Here is a 21,973-nt window from a genome sequence, read left to right on the forward strand (position 1 = left end):
CCAGTAACAGTGGGTGTACCAGTTATTAAGGAATTTTCCGGGATAATTATATATTATCAAATATTTTTTTTTGATTCTGTGGAACGTCTACGATTTGGTAAACTATATTGGTTTGAAATCTTATTTAAACACTTTGTATCTATTAATTCACTCAAGAGTGAAAAAACAAGCAAGTTTCGTACGAAATTTGTAACGCAACAGTGAAATTTCGTAGCTTGAAATATCAATGTGAACACGATTTATGTGGCAACAGTCTCTGTAGAACTGTTCTTAACTATTTTTCTTACCATAATCAATCGGAAAAATCACTAATAATCATCGAAATACTGAATAAATTGAAACTCCACTATAGGAACAATTTTAGTACCCCTGTTCCAGTAATAGTAATAGTGCTACAGCTAACAATTGAGGTTAGGTTTAAACTCAGCAGATATAAACAAACTGTGGTGCGCGAATTACTTTCGTGTGGAAATCTGGCTCTGGTTCACACAATACAGTCCAGTTACCGTTATTCTTACATTTTGATGTTTTAGGTAAGTTTCTATTTCACCTTACACCAGTGGTAGTTACCAATCATGCATTTTTTAGAATGCAGCAGCAAAAGAAAAAAAAAACGTCACCGGGTATCTCGTTCATACACCGAAGAAACCATCTACCAGTGCCTAAAAAACATCAAAAGCCGTTAAAGAACGATTTACGGTGCTTCTAGGCACTATGGAATACAGTACAGTGATTATTTACTGCTGTTTTTCTCTGATTTCGACTATTTAAACAATTGTTACATGACATGTTCGTTTTTCTTCTATATTTTCGTTAAAACATTCGATTTTTTTTATTCATACAAGCGCTCGTAAAGTGTCCCTTGATTTGAAGAACAAAATTGAGCAGACACAAAGATTAAAAGTAGAGTTGGGTAAAACTACCGGAAAAGATCTTTCTAGCATTGCGAAGCATCATCTGGAGCAAAAGAAGTAGTATTTTTTTATCTCATAACTTTTTTACCATTAAACTCAAAACGAATAATTATCACAGCTCATGCTAGACGATTGCCCACGTTGGAGGAAGAGGTTTGGAATGCTACTTTAGAGCATAAAAACAACTAAATCGTGATTCATTTGCTGCAGTCTATGAAAAAATCAACTACCACTATTACTGGCACAGTTTCCACTATTATAGGAACATTGCCTCTATAACTGGAACATAACATTGGTTTACAATTATTCATTTTTCAAACATAATTTGTTGAAAACATATACAAACTGTAATCGTAGGGGTACTGGGGGTAAGCCCGGTCCCCTAAGGAAAATGATTCTTTAGTAGGACTTGATGGGAAATATTGTTATATTTCTTTCACAGAATCATTGCCCAGATTGTTTTCAACAAGATATGAAGACTGTCAGTACTTTCAAACTGTTATTTTACAAGGAATAGTGAAGTTTTGAACCTAAGATAAATACTACAAGGTATACAGCCCTAGGGTTGTATGAAAAGGTGACGTGGGACTAAACACTGTAATTAGGGGATTTTTTGTTACAAAATATACAGAGTCTGCAGACAGAATCAATGTGTTTGCTCAGCGACTGTACGTATTTTTATTTTCAGCCTCCCTGGAAATCAATATTTGGAATATATTCAACAACACTCAAAAGAATATAATTTATATTTGGCGATATTATGCCTGTAGTATTTTTTTGTGCAAAAAATATGTATTTGACAAGGCACAAGCATATCGTGCTTGTTGAAGAAGCACAAAGAATTTCTCGTAATGCGTCAAAGTCAGAATTAACTCTATATCCTCAAAAACCAAATCCAATAATGCTTACGTTATCATAATGAATGGTTTTGTTTTATTTAACTGTAATTAAATCAAATCTATAGTATGGATCTTACTTTCAAAATAATATGGAAGCCCTTACAAAGGTTCATCAATTAGCAAACAGAAGAAAATATTTTAAACAAAATTATTAACAAGTTCCAGCAAAAAATCGTAGCAATCCACAATTAAATTTTTTTTGCTTGACAATTTTGTTTATTTGCCTACAACTACATTCGCTGTATTACGGAGACAGGAAATATACGTTTATTATGGTAAAGCTTAGAATAATCATATATCATTTAACAATTTTGAAATGTAAAAGAGATTCTGTACGAATCTCACTTAATAAACAAAAAAAAATCACAAGCATTCGCAGGCTCTTACTCATCTATAAATGTATATATCTAGGAATTTACTCTTTCGATACTATCCGGTCAAGATTATTTAGTGAATATCGAAGATAAAATTAAATAAATATCCGTTGCAAAAATTTACAATTCTTGTTAAGTAATTTATGGCAATCATATTTATGAGATAAACTTTCAATCTCCATCAATTGCATACAAATAGAAATTGCATACAAATAGAAATGTACGAACAAAAGTGTACCACTGCAATACGAATAGTACCGCTGCAGTACGAATAGAAGTGTACCGCTGAAATGTACGAATAGAAGAGTACCACTGCAATCATAGACGACGAGAGACCTGCGGTTCTTTACTCCACTGGTACTGTTGCTTTTACCGGCATGTTTTCTTTCAAGACATCAGTTTTTATTAGGTTCTTCAGAACCTAACACGCAGGTTTAGAAATTGTTCAAGGATGGGTATTGTTTCAAACTTTTAGGAAAACTTTTACCTTCGAGACATCACATAAGTCTAAGCTCATGGAAGCAAAAATAAATTGACCTATTGGGACGGGGAGACTCTGTCAATTTTTATTTCGAAATTGATACAGGGAATATCACAGGGAACGGATGGTGTCCATTCATGTTGTCTGTGCTAGAAATGCTCGCATGTAATTGGTTCACTATTGACGTAAATTTGTTATTGAAATTTTTCATCAATTTTACCGCTTAGCAGTGAAATTAGAGTGATAATTAGCATATTACAAAATTGTTATACATTTTATCTATCCAACAACATATTGGTTATTATTATCCATCATGTGGTTATGCTGTTATTAACGTTTGAAATCTGACGCAACATTTGCCCGTTTCATTTCCAATTTTACAGAATGCATCCCAGTATAGTAAACAAAGACGTGTCCCACGTCAAAACAACGTTTAGCAACCAGTGCGGGTGAAACCGGAACCTCTTGGGGGTAACACCGGCACCTAAGATTGTTCATGAATTTACTCGAATTAACTGAACCAGTTTGAATTTGGAAACCGTCAAATGAGAGATCTTACATTTTTGTATGTTACTGTTGAATTTGGTTGTTGACGGTTAGCTGGTTCTGGGTAGATTGCCGGAACAAGTTCCGGTGAACGATATGTATAAATAATGAAAGAATTTCATACTCGGCAAGCCTATCACGTGGCACTTTAAATCATATTAATAACTAGTTTCATCGAAGCCAGGATCACCTTGACCACACCGGAGAATATTCCTAATACCGGAAAAGCAGTCAGTTTTGTGACTTGATTCATTACATTTGACACCTCTAATAACCCTTGGAATCATTCATAAATCACAGAAGAGCTTAAGTGCATGGTTCTAAGTCGATTTATTAATTTATTTAGCAGCGAATTACCGGTAATAGTTGAAAAATATGTGTCAGTAACATCCAACTAACCTCAGACCATGTCGGGCTTACCTCACTCACTGGGTGACGGTGGTACCCCGACAGCACACATTTTTTTAAAAAGAGTATTTCTACTAATTTATCGCTTAAATTTACATCAGATCGAATTCCTGCGATTGCTAACAATACAGGCAATAAATTGTAGAGCAACGAAAAATTATTTTAGTCTTTTAAAATGAATAAAAGCTTAAGTTCCACTTACGAAAAATTACATCCGTTTACGCATCAGCTGCAGTAGCGTGTGTTTTGTCTATTATTTTGATGTTTGACGTTTCACGGTTGCTTCGATGTGCCTTAAAATATCTAAAATATTAAATATCATTACTTCACATATTCCAAAACACAGTTAATTAGCGTTTTCTAGTAAAATCCAAGGGGTGACGGTCTTACCCTCAGTGCCGGGCTTACCCCCAGTACTAATGACAGGTTATAATATTTTCTATCACCCCAAAGTGAAATGGGTTCAATATTTGCGATATGAATATTGATATTTTCGTTTTTAAAAAACACTGGTGCTTAGACCCTCCATTACTGGACCATCTACCCTAACTGTTCTGGCTTAATTTTTTTTGTTTTTGATAAACTTTAACTTTTTTGTGTTCCATTTCTCCAAAAAAATATATTCTTTAAGATGAGTCATCTGTGCCAGATCAGATTTCAGCCAAATCAAAAATTACAATTTAAAAAATAGAATAAAATTGAGGCATTTTTATGGAATTGCTCCATTGGCATAATACCCCTCTCCCTGAAGAACCCGTGTTCATATTGCGAGTTCTTGAAAAGTGAATTCGGTATATCGAGAAACAGAGGGAGTATGAAGCTCAATTGAACAAGAAAAACGATTTTTAAGTCCATCGAGAAGAAGGCACCATAATGGGTAGACTTGTGGGTGGAACAAACACAGGTAAGGAATCCCAAAATCGAGTTCAGAATCGCAAAAAGGCGAAAAGTAAAGTAAAGAAACAAGAAAAATTATTCTTTTATTAAGCGTCTTAGTAGAACGGAATTAGGTATTGGGAATAGGCTATTTATTTGCACTACACTCCATTTGGTTCTGCTACAAAAAATCGGAAACCGCCCAAGGGGTAATATCCACCAAATGCTCAAAAAACAAGGCTGTTTCATGATTATTTGTAAAGGACATTTGAGATGTAAGGTATATAAATAATAAATCATTTGATTAAGCAACTCTTGGAGAATAGAAAAAAAAATTGCCTTTTTTATTCACAAAATGGCGGCTGTGCAGCGATTGTCGTGAACCGCTTTTTTTTAAGTTCTTCCATTATCTACATAAGTGTTTATTATCTACATAAGTGTCGCTAGTGAAGTACATATGATTATATTTTTAAAATTTTTTTTCGCAAAATGGCAACGGTTTGGAAAAAAATTCTTTCTCGACAAAAAAATCGCCTTTAATTGTTTGTAACTTTTGTTGTTGTTAATCAATCGCCCAAAACGTGTAACCTTCACTAGATAATCTAATGAAAAAGCTACAGTTAAAATTACAAGTCACTCGGACGTAAACTTTTTCAGTTCTACTGCTCGCCGATTTTAAAAACATGGTTTTGAGAAAAACGTGTTTAAAGTTTCAAAATCTTAAGAATCGCAATGATAAAGCCCCTCATAATTTTTCTTACCTTCAGTCAGCTATCTCTGCGCCGTAAAGTTGTCCTTCCTGGGCTTTATTTTCCTCTTCTTTCTTTTTGTTATCTGATGTAAGACTGCGCCCAGCCTCTTTCGCGATATCAGACATGCGATGCTCAGCGACTTTGACGCGGTTGGCATCCGATCCCAAGCAAAACTCAAACTTGTCACTCATATTTAAGTACTTTTGAGTATAACTCACAGTTAGGAAGTATAGAAAAACTCAAACAAAGAACGTACACAACGAGAACGGCTGATCGACTTAACAAAGGAAAATTGTGAGTAAACACGTGCTGTAGAGACGCTATAGCGGTCGAACTTGATGCAGCGACCTCTATACTTCGAATTTGAAACACGATAACGATCATAGGTAACTTCTGCTAGTTTACAAAGCCTCGAAATAAAAAGAAAAACGAGCAACGCCAAAATAAACTAAAAATGTTATTTTGGAGCATACAATTCGTTCGGTAAAAATTGATTTTAACGAATTTTGAGTTTAGATCAGAACTAGGGCGATGTAGATTTTGATTCTAGGATAGTTTTAGCATGATTTAAACCAATAAATAAAAGTGACAACAAAAATTTTTTTTGGTGGATATTACCCCTTAAATCCTCCGCAGATGTGTATTCCGGTTATTACTTATAACCATCATCAGAGCTCATGTGGACTGTTTACAGCTACAAGATTTGATAGCATTTGACTTCAAAACGAAATCAGTACTCAAAATCGTTCTTTGAAGATAACCATTCAATTTATTCATCACAAAGAACATATTTATATTTTTACAGTTTTTCTGGATCAAAAAAATACAACATAAAACCATCATGAATTCATTCCATCAAGGCTTTTTTATTTGTGCATTGAGCCGTCGTTTATGAGACTCTCGCCGCAAATTACGCCATTTGTATTCAAGAATTCGTTTCAACGGAAGAGCGAACTATATGAGAGGAACGAAATATATAATTTGGTCTATCGTCTCTTCATGCTTGAAATGAATCTAAATTTTTTGTCATGCTTGTATTGCTGCATGTGATGTGAATCAGATAGAAAATGAGGTGAACAAATTGCTGTTTAAACTTTTGCATCGATTGCGAAATCATTTCCTTTTTGTTGGCTCAGAATTTCCACACGAATTCCACACGAATTGCCTCAATTTTTTACGAATGGTGCTCTGCGATTTTAATATTTGATTTTCAATACGAAGCAAGAGAATAGGAGTTATTTGTGCTATTTTGGGTTCGATACTAATGCTTATTAACTTAGATTTCAAAATTCTTTTCCTTCTTAGTACTAAAAATCTGTATATTTTTTCGCTTTCCTCTGTATTACAGGGTGACCTAACACAGCAAGAAAAACGTGCCGTTTTTCTTACAGTTCATGATCTGGGATGCAATCGTAAGTGCTTTCAGTTTTTCCAACGAGAAAAAAAAAACAAACCAAAAAAACCATTTCGCTGTAAATTTTGCAATTTTAGATTCCTCGTTCGAAGAGTTCGTCAACAGTGCGTGTATGATCGAAATCAAGGAACGATCGTGCTTCATACACATTGACGTTCCAGGACACGCTGACAATGCTCCAAATCTGCCAGAGAAGTAAGTTAGAATGATTTCAATATTTGTTCCGTTCAAATGATGCAACATTCGCTTTTGCCAGCTTCCAGTTTCCATCACTCCAGCTGTTGGGTGAAGAGTTGGTCACAGTTCTGGACTTTTTACACGTAAAATATGTTATTGGCCTAGGCGAAGGTGCTGGCGCCAACGTCCTGGCCAGATTCGGACTGGCACATCCATCACGAACTCTTGGTCTTATACTGATCAACGTCACTGGTTCAGCGGCCTCGGTGTTAGACGCTTTCAAGACCAAATTCATCAGCTGGAAAGAAGATAAGCTTGGCCAGTCAGCCGAGGATTTCCTGTTGTATCACAAGTTTGGCTATGTAAGTTTACCGAAAAACGTACCGCAGCATTTTCACAGATATACCATTTACGGCCTATCACGCTGTCCAGCGTGAAATCATATTTTATATTAAGCACCATCACCCTCAAACCACCACCCAACCCACATAATCCGCATTCATTGGCTTTCGACGGGTAGAATAAAACTGTTCCCTTTTCCCACTGCCGTTACCAACTCTATTGTTATGCATATACCTTTCTCTGTGTCTTTTTCTATACTATCCCCTATTGTTCTGTATTCAATCGGCAATTTGAATGTTCGAAATTTTTCATTTTGTGTTAGGTAAACATATTTACCCAACCTTGTTATTTTCCCAAACCCCGTAGTTGAAGCTCGAACTAAATAGCCACCAAAACGGAAACATTGAAAACTGCCTGTACTCAAAATTGGAAACGATTAGAATGCATACTCCGACTTCCGCGTACCGTCCATTCTCTATAGTCTTCCAGCCCCTGTCTCTTGCTCTTCTGTCGCTCTCAGAACCTAATAGAATTCCCGCTCCCGCAGCAACGCGAGCCACATATCATGCTCCGGATACGTCATTTCTAGTTTAGTTCCGTCGACATCTAAAACAGTTGTAGATCAACATTTTTTTTTTGGCTGGTGGAACTGTGACTGTTGAGGAACAGGCCATTGAAAAAAAAGTCAAGTAGGGGTACTGGGGGTAAGCCCGGCCCCCTAAGGAAAATGATTCTTTAGTAGCACTTGATGGCGAATATTGTTATATTTCTTTCACAGAATCATTGCCCAGATTGTTTTCTACAAGATATGAAGGTTTTCATTACTTTCAAACTGTTATTTAATAAGGAATAGTGAAGTTTTGAAACTAAGATAAAAACGAAGTTTAGCAATCAGTGGGGGTGAAACCGGCACCCCTTGGGGGTAACACCGGCACCTAAGTTTGTTCATGAATTAACTCGAATTAACTGAACCAAGTTGAAGTCGGAAACCGCCAAATGAGAGATCTTACATTTCTGTATGTTACTGTTGAATTTGGTTGTTGTCGGTTAGCTGGTTCTGGGCAGATTGCCGGAACAAGTTCCGGTGAACATTATGTATAAACATTGAAAGAATTTGATACTCGGCAAGCCTATCATGTGGCACTTTAAATCATATTATTAACTAGTTTCATTGAAGCCAGGATCACATTGACCACACCGGAGCATATTTCAAATACCACGGGGAAGGCCGTCAGTTTTGTGATTCAGTACATTTGGCACCTCTAATAACCCTTGGAATCATTCATAAATCACAGAAGAGCTTGAGTGCATGGTTCTAAGTCGATTAATTAATTTATTTATCAGCGAGAAATCGGTAATAGATGAGAAATATGTGTCAGTAACATCCAACTAGCCTCAGACCATGTCGGACTTACCCCACTCACTGGGTGACGGTGTTACCCCGACAGTACACATTTTTTTAAAAAGAGTATTTCTACACATTTATCGCTTCAATTTACCTCAGATCGAATTCCTGTGATTGCTAACAATACAGGCAATAAATTGTAGAGCAACGAAAAATTATTTTAGTCTTTTCAAATGAATAAAAGCTTAAATTCCACTCACGAAAAATTACATCCGTTTACGCATCAGCTGCAGTAGCGTATGTTTTGTCTATTATTTAGACATTTGACGTTTCACGGTGGCTTCGATGTGTCTTAAAATGTCTAAAATATTAAATACCAACACTTCACATATTCCAAAACACAGTTAGTTAGCGTTTTCTAGTAAAATCCAAGGGGTGACGGTCTTACCCTCAGTGCCGGGCTTATCCCCAGTACCCCTATGTGTACATCAATATAAAATATATATTCTATTGTTGACTTGGTATAACGGTTATTTTTTACAAATGAAAAGAGTGTAGTGCAACTTTTTTGTATCCAACTTGTAGTCATACATATACTGCCGTTCTAAGCATAGTTATCCCAGCGTGCATAAGATTTGTGTAGAACATGGGACTACCATGATTTGAACGGCAGTATAATGGTTTTCGTTTGTCGGTTTTGAGGTACGACGCTCTAACAAGCCGGTCGTCGTTTGTTCAAATTCCGGCATGAGAGAGATTATTAGTACCAGTAGTGTACATGAACAGGTGGCAGCAGTCTGTTTAAAATAAGCATAAAGTTAGGTTCCAACAGCGAGGGATGTGTAACGCCAAGCCTGTATGTAAATATGTTCCCAATTTTGCGCGTAAATTACGTTGGATGATACTCACAGTTCCGCCAGCTTAAATCTCCCGGTTTAAAACACCCTGATCTACGAACACTTTTCAATGAAATGCCTTTCACCCAACCGTTGTAATCAAAATACATGTTTGCTCTATTATTTCATGCCACACATCCTCCACCGACTTTGCCATCTACGGCGAATCGTGGTGTTTATTTGACCACCTGTCAATATCGAATGAACACAATCATCGTGAAACCAATGAAAACTGTGTACAATTAATCCGCGCGGTAACGCGTATATCCCGGAAAATTGTGACCAACAAAAAAAATGTTGAAATGTCAAACATATATTGAAAAACAATCCAACGATCATACATTCGTGCTTAAATCTAAATTAAACTTCCTAACAAACGAATCCAACCACTCCTTCGACAACAACAACAACAACGACAACAATTACAACAACCATAATCTGCCGCGGTGCCCCGCACATAATTGTGAAAATGAACCGCCCTCGGAAACCGCAGATCTTCTCCGAGGTACATTTGCATATCGCTATTCTCCAGTGGTTTTCCATACTGTAGTATCGCTCGAGCTTTCCCTTTTACTCGTTCGTTGTCAATTGTTGATTATACTGCCTTCTTTTTCTTCCTTTCGTAGTGTCCTTATTTTTTTTTTTGTGCTTGGATGATGTTCAGCTTGATTGTGAAAGAGCGCAGCTATTATCAGTAACGCTTGTTGGTATTTTTTGTCGACGTATCCCGACCCCAGGCAGTCGAATACAAAAGGAGAAAATTTTTTATGCCACCGAAATGTGTATAAATCTTTAAAGTCTATGCCTAAAACGGAGTTTATTTTTGAAAGCTAACTTTTGCTTTTTTGTAATTAGGGTAATCGCTGCTATAGTCATCTCAACATCTATATTTATCTCGTCAATCTTATTTGTCCAATTTACCGTTAAATTTTACGATATTTTTCAAGTAAGACTTTCGATGTACCAAATCGAGAGGTAAAAACATTTACCTTGAAAATTTGACGTTGGAATGAATAAATAAAAGTGATGAGACATAGATGTAGGGATGAAAATAGGAGCAATTAACCTACAAGTTATTCGCATCTAGTTTATACTGCTATTCGTCATCAAAAATTATTATAAATTAAAAAAAAAATACTAATTATAAATTTATTAAAGCATTCAGGCTCAATTTATTATGACTCCTGCGATCGGGACTGTCATCTGATTTGCTGCGATGTAGAACTCGGTTTGCGATCAAGGGACTTTCGCAACTGTTCTATTTTCTGATGCATGCGGCAATTGAAGTTGCTTATTAATATTCTTTGCGGGACACACAAACGACTTTAGTGAACAAGTAGACGACACCTTAACATTAGATAGAGTTAGTTCGATAAAAAAAAAAATAGTTTTTGAAATTTTCACTCACATCCATGAGTGCAGATATTGCAATTTATCTCGTAAATAGCGCGTGATCTAGTTTAATAGGTTTTATTAAGTACATAAAGTAGAGTAAGTAAGAGTACAATATTCGCTGATTGTGCATTAGTTTGAAGTAGATTGGTGTGGAAGTAGATAAAAAGGATGGCACAGACTAACAGCTATAACTATTTGAGCAAACTGTCAATGAAATCATCGTTCGGATAACTCCCAGTCATTTGTGTACACGCGCTTCGTAGTTATTCGACAGCAGCGCTAGAGTACGTGCATTTTTCAAATTGGGAATTACAAAAATGCGAGATTGCGTGGTAGCGCCCCTGGCGGTGTTGTTGCGCGACGAATATTATGTGACTGGAAATTATCGTTTATTTTGGCCTTCTCCAACATCTTCAACGTTTTCGCACACAAAGATTTATTCCGCAAACAAACTCAAAGGTATACACTCAAAATATTTTTCGCGTTATTGTTACGTGAAATTTCCTGTACTTATTCATTTTCTGTCATTTTACATGTCATTTTACATGAAAATCACATGCATACTATGTTTTATCACGTAGCATCTACGTCAACTTGGCAACGTCAAACAGAATAAAGTATCGCGTGAACTCACCGTGCGAAAATACACAGAAATCAAAATGGCGATGTTGTCTTTGAACATGAAAGGAATTTCTCGACAACTTCCCAATAAGTGAGTTTTAGAAAAACCCTAAGAATCCGGCATCGAGATTTCACACAGATTCAGTTAAAATTGCGAGGAATTTCCTTAACATAAACAGTTGCAGCTAACAGTGATTATCACCAGCGAATGTCGCAATATCCCTTTGCCATTTTGTATGTCGTTTAATTCAATTACGAATTGGCGATTTTGCATACCCGTGCGACTTATCAAGCAACATATTTGGATAATTTTCTGCCAGGATTTGGGAAACCACAATTGAAAATTATACGTTGTATGAAACGTAGAACCTATCAGACAATCAAATGCTTTTCACTTTACTGCCGGTAACCGCAAGTCAGTCCCATCTGTAATTTTGTCAATTTTGAGTTAGCATCGTATTTTGGCCTAGCTTTGAGTATATTTTCAGATGTACCGATAAAAAATAGTGGTTTGTTCAACAAAAGTGGAAATCAATACCAAGTCGAATTGTCACATTAGGCAAAGTAACCGCAAGTCAGTCCCAGAAGAAAAATAACCGAAAGTCAGTCCCAGAAGAAAAATAACCGAAAGTCAGTCCCGATTTACAAAAAAAAAAACATGCATAATACAACAGTAAAATGAATGGGGAGTAAAAGAGAGTTCGATACGACCGTTTAGATGAAAATAAGTTATCTAGTAATAATTATCAATTATTGGGATTATTTTTTAGTTTGAATTGGTGATGAATTTATGTGGAGCAATTTTCTGCTAAAACGAATTCAAGTCATTTTTTTTTCTTGGTTCGCTTCTTCGTGGATCTATCCGCAAAATCTTGAGTATCCTAAAAACTTCCATCAGAATCCAGGGAATCGTTCCAAGAAATCTCCAAAAGTGATGCTCGAACCTCAAATGGATTTGGATCATCTTGACATTTGTTGTCGGATGAACCAACTGCAGTCCCGGCTTCAGTTTCTTTATCCGAGTCCTCACCGGATATGCTTTCATCGGTTCCGTACATCATGAGATTTTCCAACGTCGACATTTCTTAAAAGGTGCTCATGGACATACACTTCCTAACAGCGAAGGATTGACAGTTTTCCACGGCAACGAATAACAACACGTCAACACGCACTATAGTTTCAACATGGCAATGTGACTGACTTGCGGTTTCTTTTCTCGTCGGTGTACAATGTAACGGCAAGTCAGTCACACTCAAGGTTTTTATCATAAAATCAATTATATCAATGGTTTTTACAACGTAATTAGTGCGGGCTAAAAACTATATTTTAGCATGAATATTGTCAAAATAATTCATCTTAAATAAGTGATAACTGAGCGTGAATGAAATATCTTTCGAAGCTGTTTTCTCGTTTTAACATTTTTACAGATGGGACTGACTTGCTGTTACCGGCAGTTTACCGGTAGTTAAAATCAACGTGAAACTCACATGAAATGCATATGTCTACTGAATAAGATTCCCAGGATGAATCATCTCACCAGTTCATGATGAACTCAAATGACAATCACGTAAAATCTACATAAAAATGACAGCGGAAAATATTCACATAACTTTTCCGGTAATTATAACGTGAAAAATATTTTGAGTGTAGCTTTACTCCATTGAATATTGTGGCGCCTGCACTAAATTGGAGTTCGGAAGTCGCACTTCCGACTTCCAAACTTTCTTCCGACTCTAAAAACACATAGAACAACGTGTTCACACAACATGGACTGCGGGAATGATTTTAATGTAATATCTGTTTTTGAAAACCGGAGTGGCGGCTGAGATTGTTATAGTGTTGCGCGAACACCAGAAATAAACATCGGAAGTGAGCCTAAATGCCAGTTTATCAGCGACGTTTTGATAGTTTTTATTTAAATGCACAATAGAAAAAAATCCTTTTAGCGTCCTACTTAACTCAAACACGTACATTTTTTTTAAATATCACTATCTCTGACTTACTTATATTTTGTGCAAAAAATAAAGGTATAACAAACAGTCAATCGAAGAAAATTACTACAAGTTCAAGCATCACTTCAAGCTCCAACGGATTTTCCGGGTCGCCCAACATCCCAGCTACGAACGTTTGAGAGGCCGTGAGAAAAGCGCTAAAATTTGTCAACCCTGAGCCGAACAAAACGAATCGGTAGAGCGCGCTGATCGGACAATCGTAAAAAAAGCAAGATATCTCATGTTGGGCAAAGGCTGTATCCACATTAAACCGATCACCTAACTGTGGTCACGACCTGCCTCTCGAGGAAGCATGAAGTGGAAGAAAGCCCGATCTTCCACATGTTCGAGTTTTCGGTACTTTCGGTGGGCATGAATGGTGCAGGAAGCGCTAGCCTGGGATGATAGTGATGCGTGGAAGCGTGCTATACAGAAGGAATTTGACGCCCTGGTGGACAACAAGACCTGGACTCTCATTTCGCTACCGAGAGGAAGGAATGCAATTAAATGCAAATTGGTCTTCATGACGAAGCGGGACGCCGAAGGCAAGATGCAACGAAACAAGGCACATTTGGTCACCAGAGGTTACTCCCAGCGAAAGGAGGTAGACTATGATGAGATGTACGCTCGCGTCGTTCGCTATAGTTCGCTGCGGTACTTTTTCGAATTGCCAATCAGGCGCAACCTTGCGATTGACCAGATGGATGTAGTGACGGCCTTTCTACAAGATGTTTCACGGATGATAAGCGATAAACGATAGTGTGCAAGCTGAACAAGAAATTGTACAGCTTGAACCAAAAACTGGATGCGGCTCTTCGACGTTTCGGTCTGAAACCAATACAGTGGATCCATGTGTATACATCGCTAACAAAGGAGGCAAGATGTTGATTGTAGCAATATACGTCGACGATCTGATGATTTTCTGCAACGATTCAGCTTGGAAGGACAAACTAAAGCAACATATCTCCAGCTGCTTCTGGAGAAAAACTCAGGGAGAAGCCCAACACTGTCTTGATATCCGAATTGGAAGAGCCAATAATTTCTTCAGCTTGGACCAGGAAACTTTCACAGAGTCGATTCTGAAGAGGTTCAACATGGAGCGATGCAAGCCAGCCCGAAAGATAACAATGAATCCACTGCTATAAAGGACATTCCGTGTCAGGAAGCATTCAGGTGTCTCATGTATTTGGTGCAGAGCACTAGGCCCGATATTCTTTTCGCGGTAAACACTTTTAAGCCGATGACGTAGTAAGAGCGAATAGTGTGGCAAAGCGATTCTCGTTGCCGTGGGTAAATGTACAGCCGTAAATAGAGCTGTACATTTAACTGCGGCAACGGAAATCGCTTTGCGACGCTATTCGCGCTTACTATATCATCGGACTTTTCAACAACAACAACAAAAACAGCCGGTTCAACAACAATCGCGGAACGCGGTGTAGCATGTTCTGTGTTATCGACGTGGAATCTCCGGTATGAAGCTGGTCTATAAAAAACTGGTGAAGCTGCTTGTACGTTCGTTTCGGCTGCCGTGCGGGAACCATCTTGGTGGCGTAATCACCAAAACGTGTTTTTTTTAAATTTTTCTTCGATTTTTAAGTGAAGAATAAAAATCGCATTAAGTCGCTTGAATGATAGTTGGTACATAGGTGAACTATCATTGTAGCGACTTCGAGCAGATTTCGAGTTTTAAGTTGTAATTTATTAACCGAAGGTTAACGATAGAAAATTTTGAAAGTTAAGTTTTGCTTAGAAAATACACCTCTTTTAAATGATATAAAAATCTGGTATAGCTAAACAACCCAATTGATCGTTTGCTTTACTTTTCACGTAAAAAAGCTATGGAAAATTTAAAGCAAACTCAGCTATATTTTACGTTTTGTTTTTGTATGACTAAAGGAATTTTGTATTCAAAAGAGCATTGGTAGCAACTGTAGGTGCAAAAAGTCACGAACCCTCAAATTGATTCGGAAATGTAATAGCAAAAATGAAGGGTAGCAGTTGCATGCAATTTTGCATGCATATAGAGATAATTACAAAGGAAAACAGGATTTTTCAATAACTGCTTATAATCAAAAAACTGTAGCTACATGAGAAAATAGAAATTGAAAATAGAAGGAATCAGAAGTTTTTGTTTTGATATTTTAATTAAAGAGAGACAAAAAATAGATTGGCTCGACGACACCCTATTGCAGCTACAATCAATTCGACTGTTGTATACAACAGTTCAAGTCACATTACATAGTAGAAATATAACTTGTATTGCTTTATTGTTGCAAATTTCAGTGTTTTATTTTATTTTTTTTTAGTTTTAGTGCTATTTCGAATGAGGCTGCCCAGCTACAAAAATAATTGCTGCAATGTACTGGTAGAATGCCGATTGATTCTCCCAACGAATATGTTGTTTGGTTGCGACTTTGCTTAGGCGATTTGCAAAAAAAATGCCATCTACAAATGGCGCTGGATCGGCTTACCCATTTAATTTGATGTTACTTCTAGCTACTAGAGCCTATGCATCACTTTCCCTGCCAAATATTTTGTCTTGTTTTCGTTGTTCTGTAGTGTGCATTGAATTATAACCGAATTTGCCAAGCGTACTAATCGATGTGCTCCATGCCATTTTTAGCAATTGACGGGTGACAACCCGGATAAGGAGAAGATCGTTGCTGAGTTCCAAAGCCGACTTCACAGTTCGTTGAATAACAAAAATTTGAAGCAATACGTTAAAGCATTTATGAGGTAAGCATATGAGATCAATGTTCAGAGGGTCAAGGTAGTTAATCGAGAAACGTGCTTTCAGCCGTAAGGACCTGCCATTGAAGAACTGCAAGGTTGATTGTTTGTTGATTACTGGTGTCATGAGCCCGTACGCTGGCGTTGTCGAGAAGTTGTATAGAGATTTGAACAAGGAGAAGGTCACACTTCTGAAGGTCGAACGTGCTGGTGATGTTCTGGCTGATACAGTACGTATTTCTATTTTAATCTGCATGATTACAAGTTATCAATATTTATGTTTCAAATTTTAGCCAGCCAAGGTGGCTCAATCAATTCTGCTGTTTTGCAAGGGTCAAGGTCTACTGACGTCAGTCGCTATGCCCGGTATAGATCGCAGCCGGGCATTTTCCACCAGCTCCGGTGGTTCAACCGAAGGAACTCCAGGAGCTCGACGGCTATCCCGTGGCATGTCAATGGAAGACTACGATAAGCCTAATATCAGACGGTTGAGCGTTACGATCAACGAGCAATTGCCGCCGATCAAAAAATAAACGCTGCAATAAACTGCTGTGGAGATTACTTTCTATGTCGTATTCGAGTAATAATATTTTATCGAGATGAAAACAAACAGTAAAAAGAATGCATGCAGATTTAATACATACACACAACACATGTGCAAGTAAAGGTCACAAACCACTCCGATTTCAATTTTTATAGATGTACGTGTTTTCTATCGGGATGAAAATAAACAGCCACGTAGATGCAGTTAGAGTGATTGAGTGGCAAAGATAGCTGAGCCATATGACCAGCGCTTGAAACATTTTCTGAAGCTTCTCCAGAACCAATTGATGACAAAATTGATTCATGTAACTTAGGCGCAAAATTTTGATTAGTATCAATTGAACCACTTTTATACGGTATCAAGCTATTATTACTGTCATAGATGGTGAGGTTTCAGAGTAACCTTCAAAGCGCTACGTAGAGCTATATCTTGAAAAGTCAATCACTCTAAGCAGCAAATCATTCAACCAGGTAACAAACAATTAGTTCAAGTAATTCTGTAAACCACGTTAAAGGAACAACAGTAAACCAACTATTCTAAAAGTGAACGAAAATTATACATGAAAATATAAAACAAACTATTTTAAGACGTCATCTTCCTGCGAAACCGAACGGTTTTGCTTCCACGCGCCAATGTCTCTCCGAGAAACAGAAACATATGAAACCCCCGAAACTGATCCCACAAAGTCCAAAAATAAAAACACTTACAACAGAACATTTATTTGATAAAGATATTTTTCACCGTTCAGAGCCTATATACATCTTCTTATACCTTCTATTGATGAGAGATCAAGATCCAAGCGTATTATTATATATACCCATTAGAGAAAAATTAGAAACAAGCCGTAGAATTGTAATCAACTACCGGCATATTAGTAGAGAAACAAGTAAAATTATAAAACCAATAAAATCATCTAAGATTGGATTAAACAACCTAAAACTTGTTGATCAAGAAGCCAAAGCATATTTAGAGGACCTGTTTCTTCATAGTAGACGGCATAGCAAATGACATAAATTCACGATTAATAAACAAATTAATGAATAAATAAATCCAAAATAAATCATCACATCGCTTGTATTTGAACTTTAATATTAAAATCATCTGCTAAGTAATATAGTTCAAACATGCTCTGCACACGATACAGATGAAGGGAATCAGGCAACCATGAGTTCAAAAAATTAATACATATAAAGAAAAATTTCTCGGGTATGAGCTGTTGTTTCGTTGGCACCCTCTCTCGAATGGGGCGTGTGGTATATAAATTAAGATTGTTTTATTATTACAATTATTATCTGATCGAGAGCATACTATACAGTAGTTTCAAGAGCAAAAATAAACTTATTTAAACGATATTCTATAGTAGTGAACGATAAAACGGTTTACTCACTCGATTTGCTGGTAAGATGTTTGGGTTAATATCAATGCCCTAGTTGCGTCTGTTTAAAATTCTTCGTTCGGATCAACCTGCTGGGGTGCAGCGTCATCTGGAAGTTCGAAAGAGCATATTTGTTTTTAATGATATGCCTCCTAATTATGACACAGGAAAACAGAAAGAAGGGATTGCCCACATACTAGCAGTAAACCTGGCTCAAAAACATGTGCTCTGACCAGGCTTCTTCCGTTCTCTTGATTTTTGCCCAAATTTCCTTTTCTGCCTGCCAAACCTCTTGGAGAACTAGACTTTCTCTCACACAGAGTGAGTAATTATCCACATTTAGGCGTAGAGTATTTCAGTCGCAGAGTTCCTTTTCACTCTTTATCATCACGTGTTAGGGATCAACATTTGCTCTCTCAGATTAAGAGGGAGTAGTTGTCGTTAGCTTCTCTTTTACTAAAAGAGAAGTTGGCCAAATATTAAAACATTTAGGTTCACATTGAAGCCACATCCCAACCGTTTTCGAATTTAATATTATAGGAAAATTCACAACTCACCATGGGTGCGTATTCTGCAGAAAGTTCGATTTTATACTGTTTTTGCCGCACCCCAGAGCGATGAGAACGGTAACGCAATGCTCAGTTGAGTGCCGATGGTGTGATGCACTTTGAATGTAAGCTCGCAGTTGTTAAGAGTAGCGAACCTATACATTAGAGAAATGACAAGACACTCACCGTTAAGGCAACTGTCAACATCAAAACGGATAACGGCAATGCAAATTTATACAGCTCGCCCGTTTTGATGTTGACAGTTGCCTTAACGGTGAGTGTCTTGTCATTTCTCTAATGTATAGGTTCGCTAGTTAAGAGGGAAGAAAACTCTTTCTCTTTAAGATGAAGATGAGCAAAACAAAGCCTGGCTCTGACCAATTTTTCAAAACCAAATATAATTTCAGAATTTTAGGGATCCGAAGATCCAGTTTTGTTAACATGCGCTTTTACCGACAATGTACTCTCTGTTAAAGACTTTCGTCAAAGTTAACACGGCTGAAACTCTCAGCCGTAGTATCGTTGTATAGAAATATTCGACAGCTTGTTGTGAATTCGTAAAATGCTCTTCTAAGGATGGTTTAAATCAAACAATGCAAAATTTTGGAATCATATAAGAAAGTAGAGCTTGCCATTCAAATATTTTTGAAACCGGGATCGGTTGTACAATTCAAAATATAATTAAAGACGATTTGAGATAAACTATTTCTTTCACCTTAATCAACTCTGGTGAAATCTTTCAATAATTTTACTTACGGTGAAATATTTCAAAGTTTTACTTATGACGAAACATTTCGAGATATTCATCGATTGAAGGGAAAAACCTGGATTGTATTCTTCTTTTTTATAAGAAATTATTAAAATTTATTACCGGATCACATTTTGTTCAAATGAATGGTTGGGAGAAAAAACAAAGGGTTGAAAGAAAAAAACAAAAAGGGATGGAAGAACAAACTGAATAGGCTTGAGTTTACCTGTGAACTGTAAAGCTCGTTATCGAGAACTATTATAATAGTATAGGATCTCTCTCGTAGTTCTGGATCGTTATCCAGAACCAATTCTGATTAGTTAAAACTCCTAAATGTTAGGTTCGATTCCTAACCAAGTCCAGATTATTTTCAGGTTGGATCGTTATCCAGAACCAATTCTGATTAGTTAAAACTCCTAAATGTTAGGTTCGATTCCTAACCAAGTCCAGATTATTTTCAGGTTGGAAACGTTTTGGATGAGCCATGGATGAATGATGTATTTTCACCATAAGTCACACACGTCATTGAATGAATATTTTGAAAAAGAGTTGCGATATTTCGGTTGCAAAGAATTAAAGAGATTTCTCTTCTTCCCTGATTTTTTCTGAGCAAAAACTAACCACGTTTTGCAGGCGGGATTTCTAGTCACTAGAAAACACCAGCTAGCATCGAATAATATATAGAAAGAGCCGCACTCACCATCGTAATCTTTAGCCACCTCCTCGTAGTCCATCTCGAGGGTTGCCAAGTCCTCACGCGCCTCTATAAAAGTGGTCTCTTCCATGCCTTCACCTATGAACCAGTGCACGAATGCTCGCTTCTTGAACATCAGGTCGAACTTGTAGTTAAGCTTCTGCCACGCTTCGGCAATGGCTGTATTGGAAGCCAACATCGAAACTCCTCGGTGAATGGGTGCTAAATCGCCACCGGGAATCATAATAGGACACTTCTGATTTATTCCAACCTAGGAACAAAACGGTACTCAGGTAAAAGTAGTTTATATCAAGAGAATAAAGCGTCAAACCTTAAACCCAGTTGGACACCAATCGACGAACCGAATCGCCCGTCGGTACTTAATGGTTGCAATAGCCGTATTTACATCCTTTGGTACCACATCACCGCGGTACAGCAAACAGCAAGCAATATATTTACCTTGTTTTAAATTGCACTTGACCATCTGTGTGTCTGGTTCGAACAACTGCGACGTCAGATCCGAAACGGTCATTGCTGTAAAACAAAAACAAATTAAATGCGATAAATTCGCATCTGGTAATATAAACTTACTGGCATGATTGGCTTTCTCAACCGGCACCAAAGGAGAGAAGGCAGCCAATGGAAAATGAATCCGAGGGTAGGGTACTAAATTAGTTTGAAATTCGTTCATATCGACATTCAGTGCACCCCCAAAACGTAATGAAGCGGTTATACTGGAGACAACTTGGCTGATTAAACGGTTCAAGTTACTGTACGTTGGCCGCTCGACATTTAATCTGTTGAAAATTAGATGATATTAAAAATTATAGTAGAAAAAAATTACCTCATACTTATTTTGGCAAATATCGTAAATGGCCTGGTTGTCTACTAGGAAAGTACAATCAGTAAAATCCATCGAATGATGAGTCGTTAAAATTGAGTTGTACGGCTCGACCACGCTAGTGCAAATATGCGGTGATGGATAGATTGCAACCTCGAGTTTGGACTTTTTAGAAAAATTATCTGCCAGCTTTCGTGCCAGAAGGGAGGTGAAACCAGACCCAGTTCCTCCCCCGAACGAATGGAACAGGAACAACCCTTGTAGACTGTTGGACTCTTCTGCCATGCGTCGAATGACTTCCATTGTTTCGTCTAACAGCTCTTTGCCAATATGAAAATGACCTCTTGCATAATTGTTGGCCGCATCCTCCTTCCCACTTATCATGTTATCCGGATGGAACAGTTGTCTATATTCACCATTACGAACCTGGTCTACCACGCTCGGTTCGGTATCCACTAGGACGGCCCGTGGAACGTACCGATCCGTAACGGTACGCTGAAAAAACGTTCCGCAAAAGCTGTTCGCATCGTCGTTATTCGGCTCAACCGCTTCCTGGAGTTGCCCGTCTTTTCCAATTCGGTGCTCCAAGAGGTACAGCTCCCAAGCGGCATTTCCCAGCTGAATGCCGGCTTGGCCAATATGCACAGAGATCGTTTCCCGATTGCTGAAGCTCTGTCGGAATCCAAATTTTATTTAAAACCGAAACAAATCCGGAAGGATACGTTACCATTTTCTTTCGTTTTATAGTTTTTCTTCAACTTTTTTATCAATAAAATTTTTAAAATTTTGACGGAGAAATAAATTTGCTTCTATTTCACTGCAGAATTTTGATTCGAATGAAAAACTCATTTTTTCCGGTGCAAAGCCTGCTACTTTTATGTAAAAGTAAATTTTTCTACTTGGCTGCGTACTGGTTAGAAAACGTGTTCCAAAAAACACGTGTAGCAAATCCAGCTTATTTATTGTCTGATTTAAAATGCGCTAATGTTTTCAGTTTTCGAAACTTAACTCTAGAATTTCCACAACTTTCCCATTTAATACAATTCACCCCTAGATTCATAC

The 21,973-nt window shown here is 37.4% G+C and overlaps 2 protein-coding genes and 1 long non-coding RNA gene across 7 annotated transcripts in view; 1 reads left to right on the forward strand and 2 right to left on the reverse strand.

Moving 5' to 3' along the window:
* LOC129731952 (uncharacterized protein ZK1073.1) overlaps positions 1-18,057 on the forward strand; it is a 37,828-nt gene extending 19,771 nt beyond the window's left edge. For 4 of the 5 annotated variants that reach the window (XM_055692357.1, XM_055692355.1, XM_055692356.1 and 1 more), the window contains 7 exons: positions 6,599-6,662; positions 6,742-6,859; positions 6,921-7,203; positions 9,918-9,929; positions 16,055-16,167; positions 16,229-16,391; positions 16,455-18,057. In XM_055692357.1, the coding sequence (XP_055548332.1) occupies positions 6,599-6,662; positions 6,742-6,859; positions 6,921-7,203; positions 9,918-9,929; positions 16,055-16,167; positions 16,229-16,391; positions 16,455-16,694 (993 nt within the window). In that variant the 3' untranslated portion in view covers positions 16,695-18,057. The remainder of the gene's footprint in view (positions 1-6,598; positions 6,663-6,741; positions 6,860-6,920; positions 7,204-9,917; positions 9,930-16,054; positions 16,168-16,228; positions 16,392-16,454) is intronic. The other variant, XM_055692359.1, reaches the window with a different exon arrangement.
* LOC129731954 (uncharacterized) lies at positions 1,371-2,045 on the reverse strand. Its single transcript, XR_008729126.1, has 3 exons — positions 1,917-2,045; positions 1,824-1,855; positions 1,371-1,607 (listed from the first exon to the last, which is right to left on the reverse strand). It is a non-coding gene; the product is annotated as an uncharacterized LOC129731954 (long non-coding RNA).
* Positions 17,962-21,792, reverse strand: LOC129731951 (tubulin alpha-8 chain-like). The gene is made up of 6 exons (XM_055692354.1): positions 21,639-21,792; positions 20,922-21,583; positions 20,662-20,867; positions 20,402-20,604; positions 20,077-20,341; positions 17,962-18,189 (listed from the first exon to the last, which is right to left on the reverse strand). The coding sequence occupies exons 1-6, from the start codon at positions 21,639-21,641 to the stop codon at positions 18,146-18,148; spliced, it is 1,383 nt and encodes a 460-aa protein (XP_055548329.1). The 5' UTR covers positions 21,642-21,792; the 3' UTR covers positions 17,962-18,145.
* Positions 21,793-21,973: the final 181 nt, after the last annotated feature.

This window comes from Wyeomyia smithii, chromosome 3, assembly GCF_029784165.1.
Source record: "Wyeomyia smithii strain HCP4-BCI-WySm-NY-G18 chromosome 3, ASM2978416v1, whole genome shotgun sequence".
Taxonomy (NCBI): domain Eukaryota; kingdom Metazoa; phylum Arthropoda; class Insecta; order Diptera; family Culicidae; genus Wyeomyia; species Wyeomyia smithii.

What these genes read in the sequence shown, in the direction of transcription:
- LOC129731951 (XM_055692354.1), bottom strand. An exon ending in GGTGTCCAACTGGGTTTAAG is followed by an intron (nt 20,342 to 20,401) that starts GTTTGACGCTTT and finishes TTTTGTTCCTAG; the next exon opens with GTTGGAATAAATCAGAAGTG. An exon ending in GGTGGCTAAAGATTACGATG is followed by an intron (nt 18,190 to 20,076) that starts GTGAGTGCGGCT and finishes TCGAACTTCCAG; the next exon opens with ATGACGCTGCACCCCAGCAG.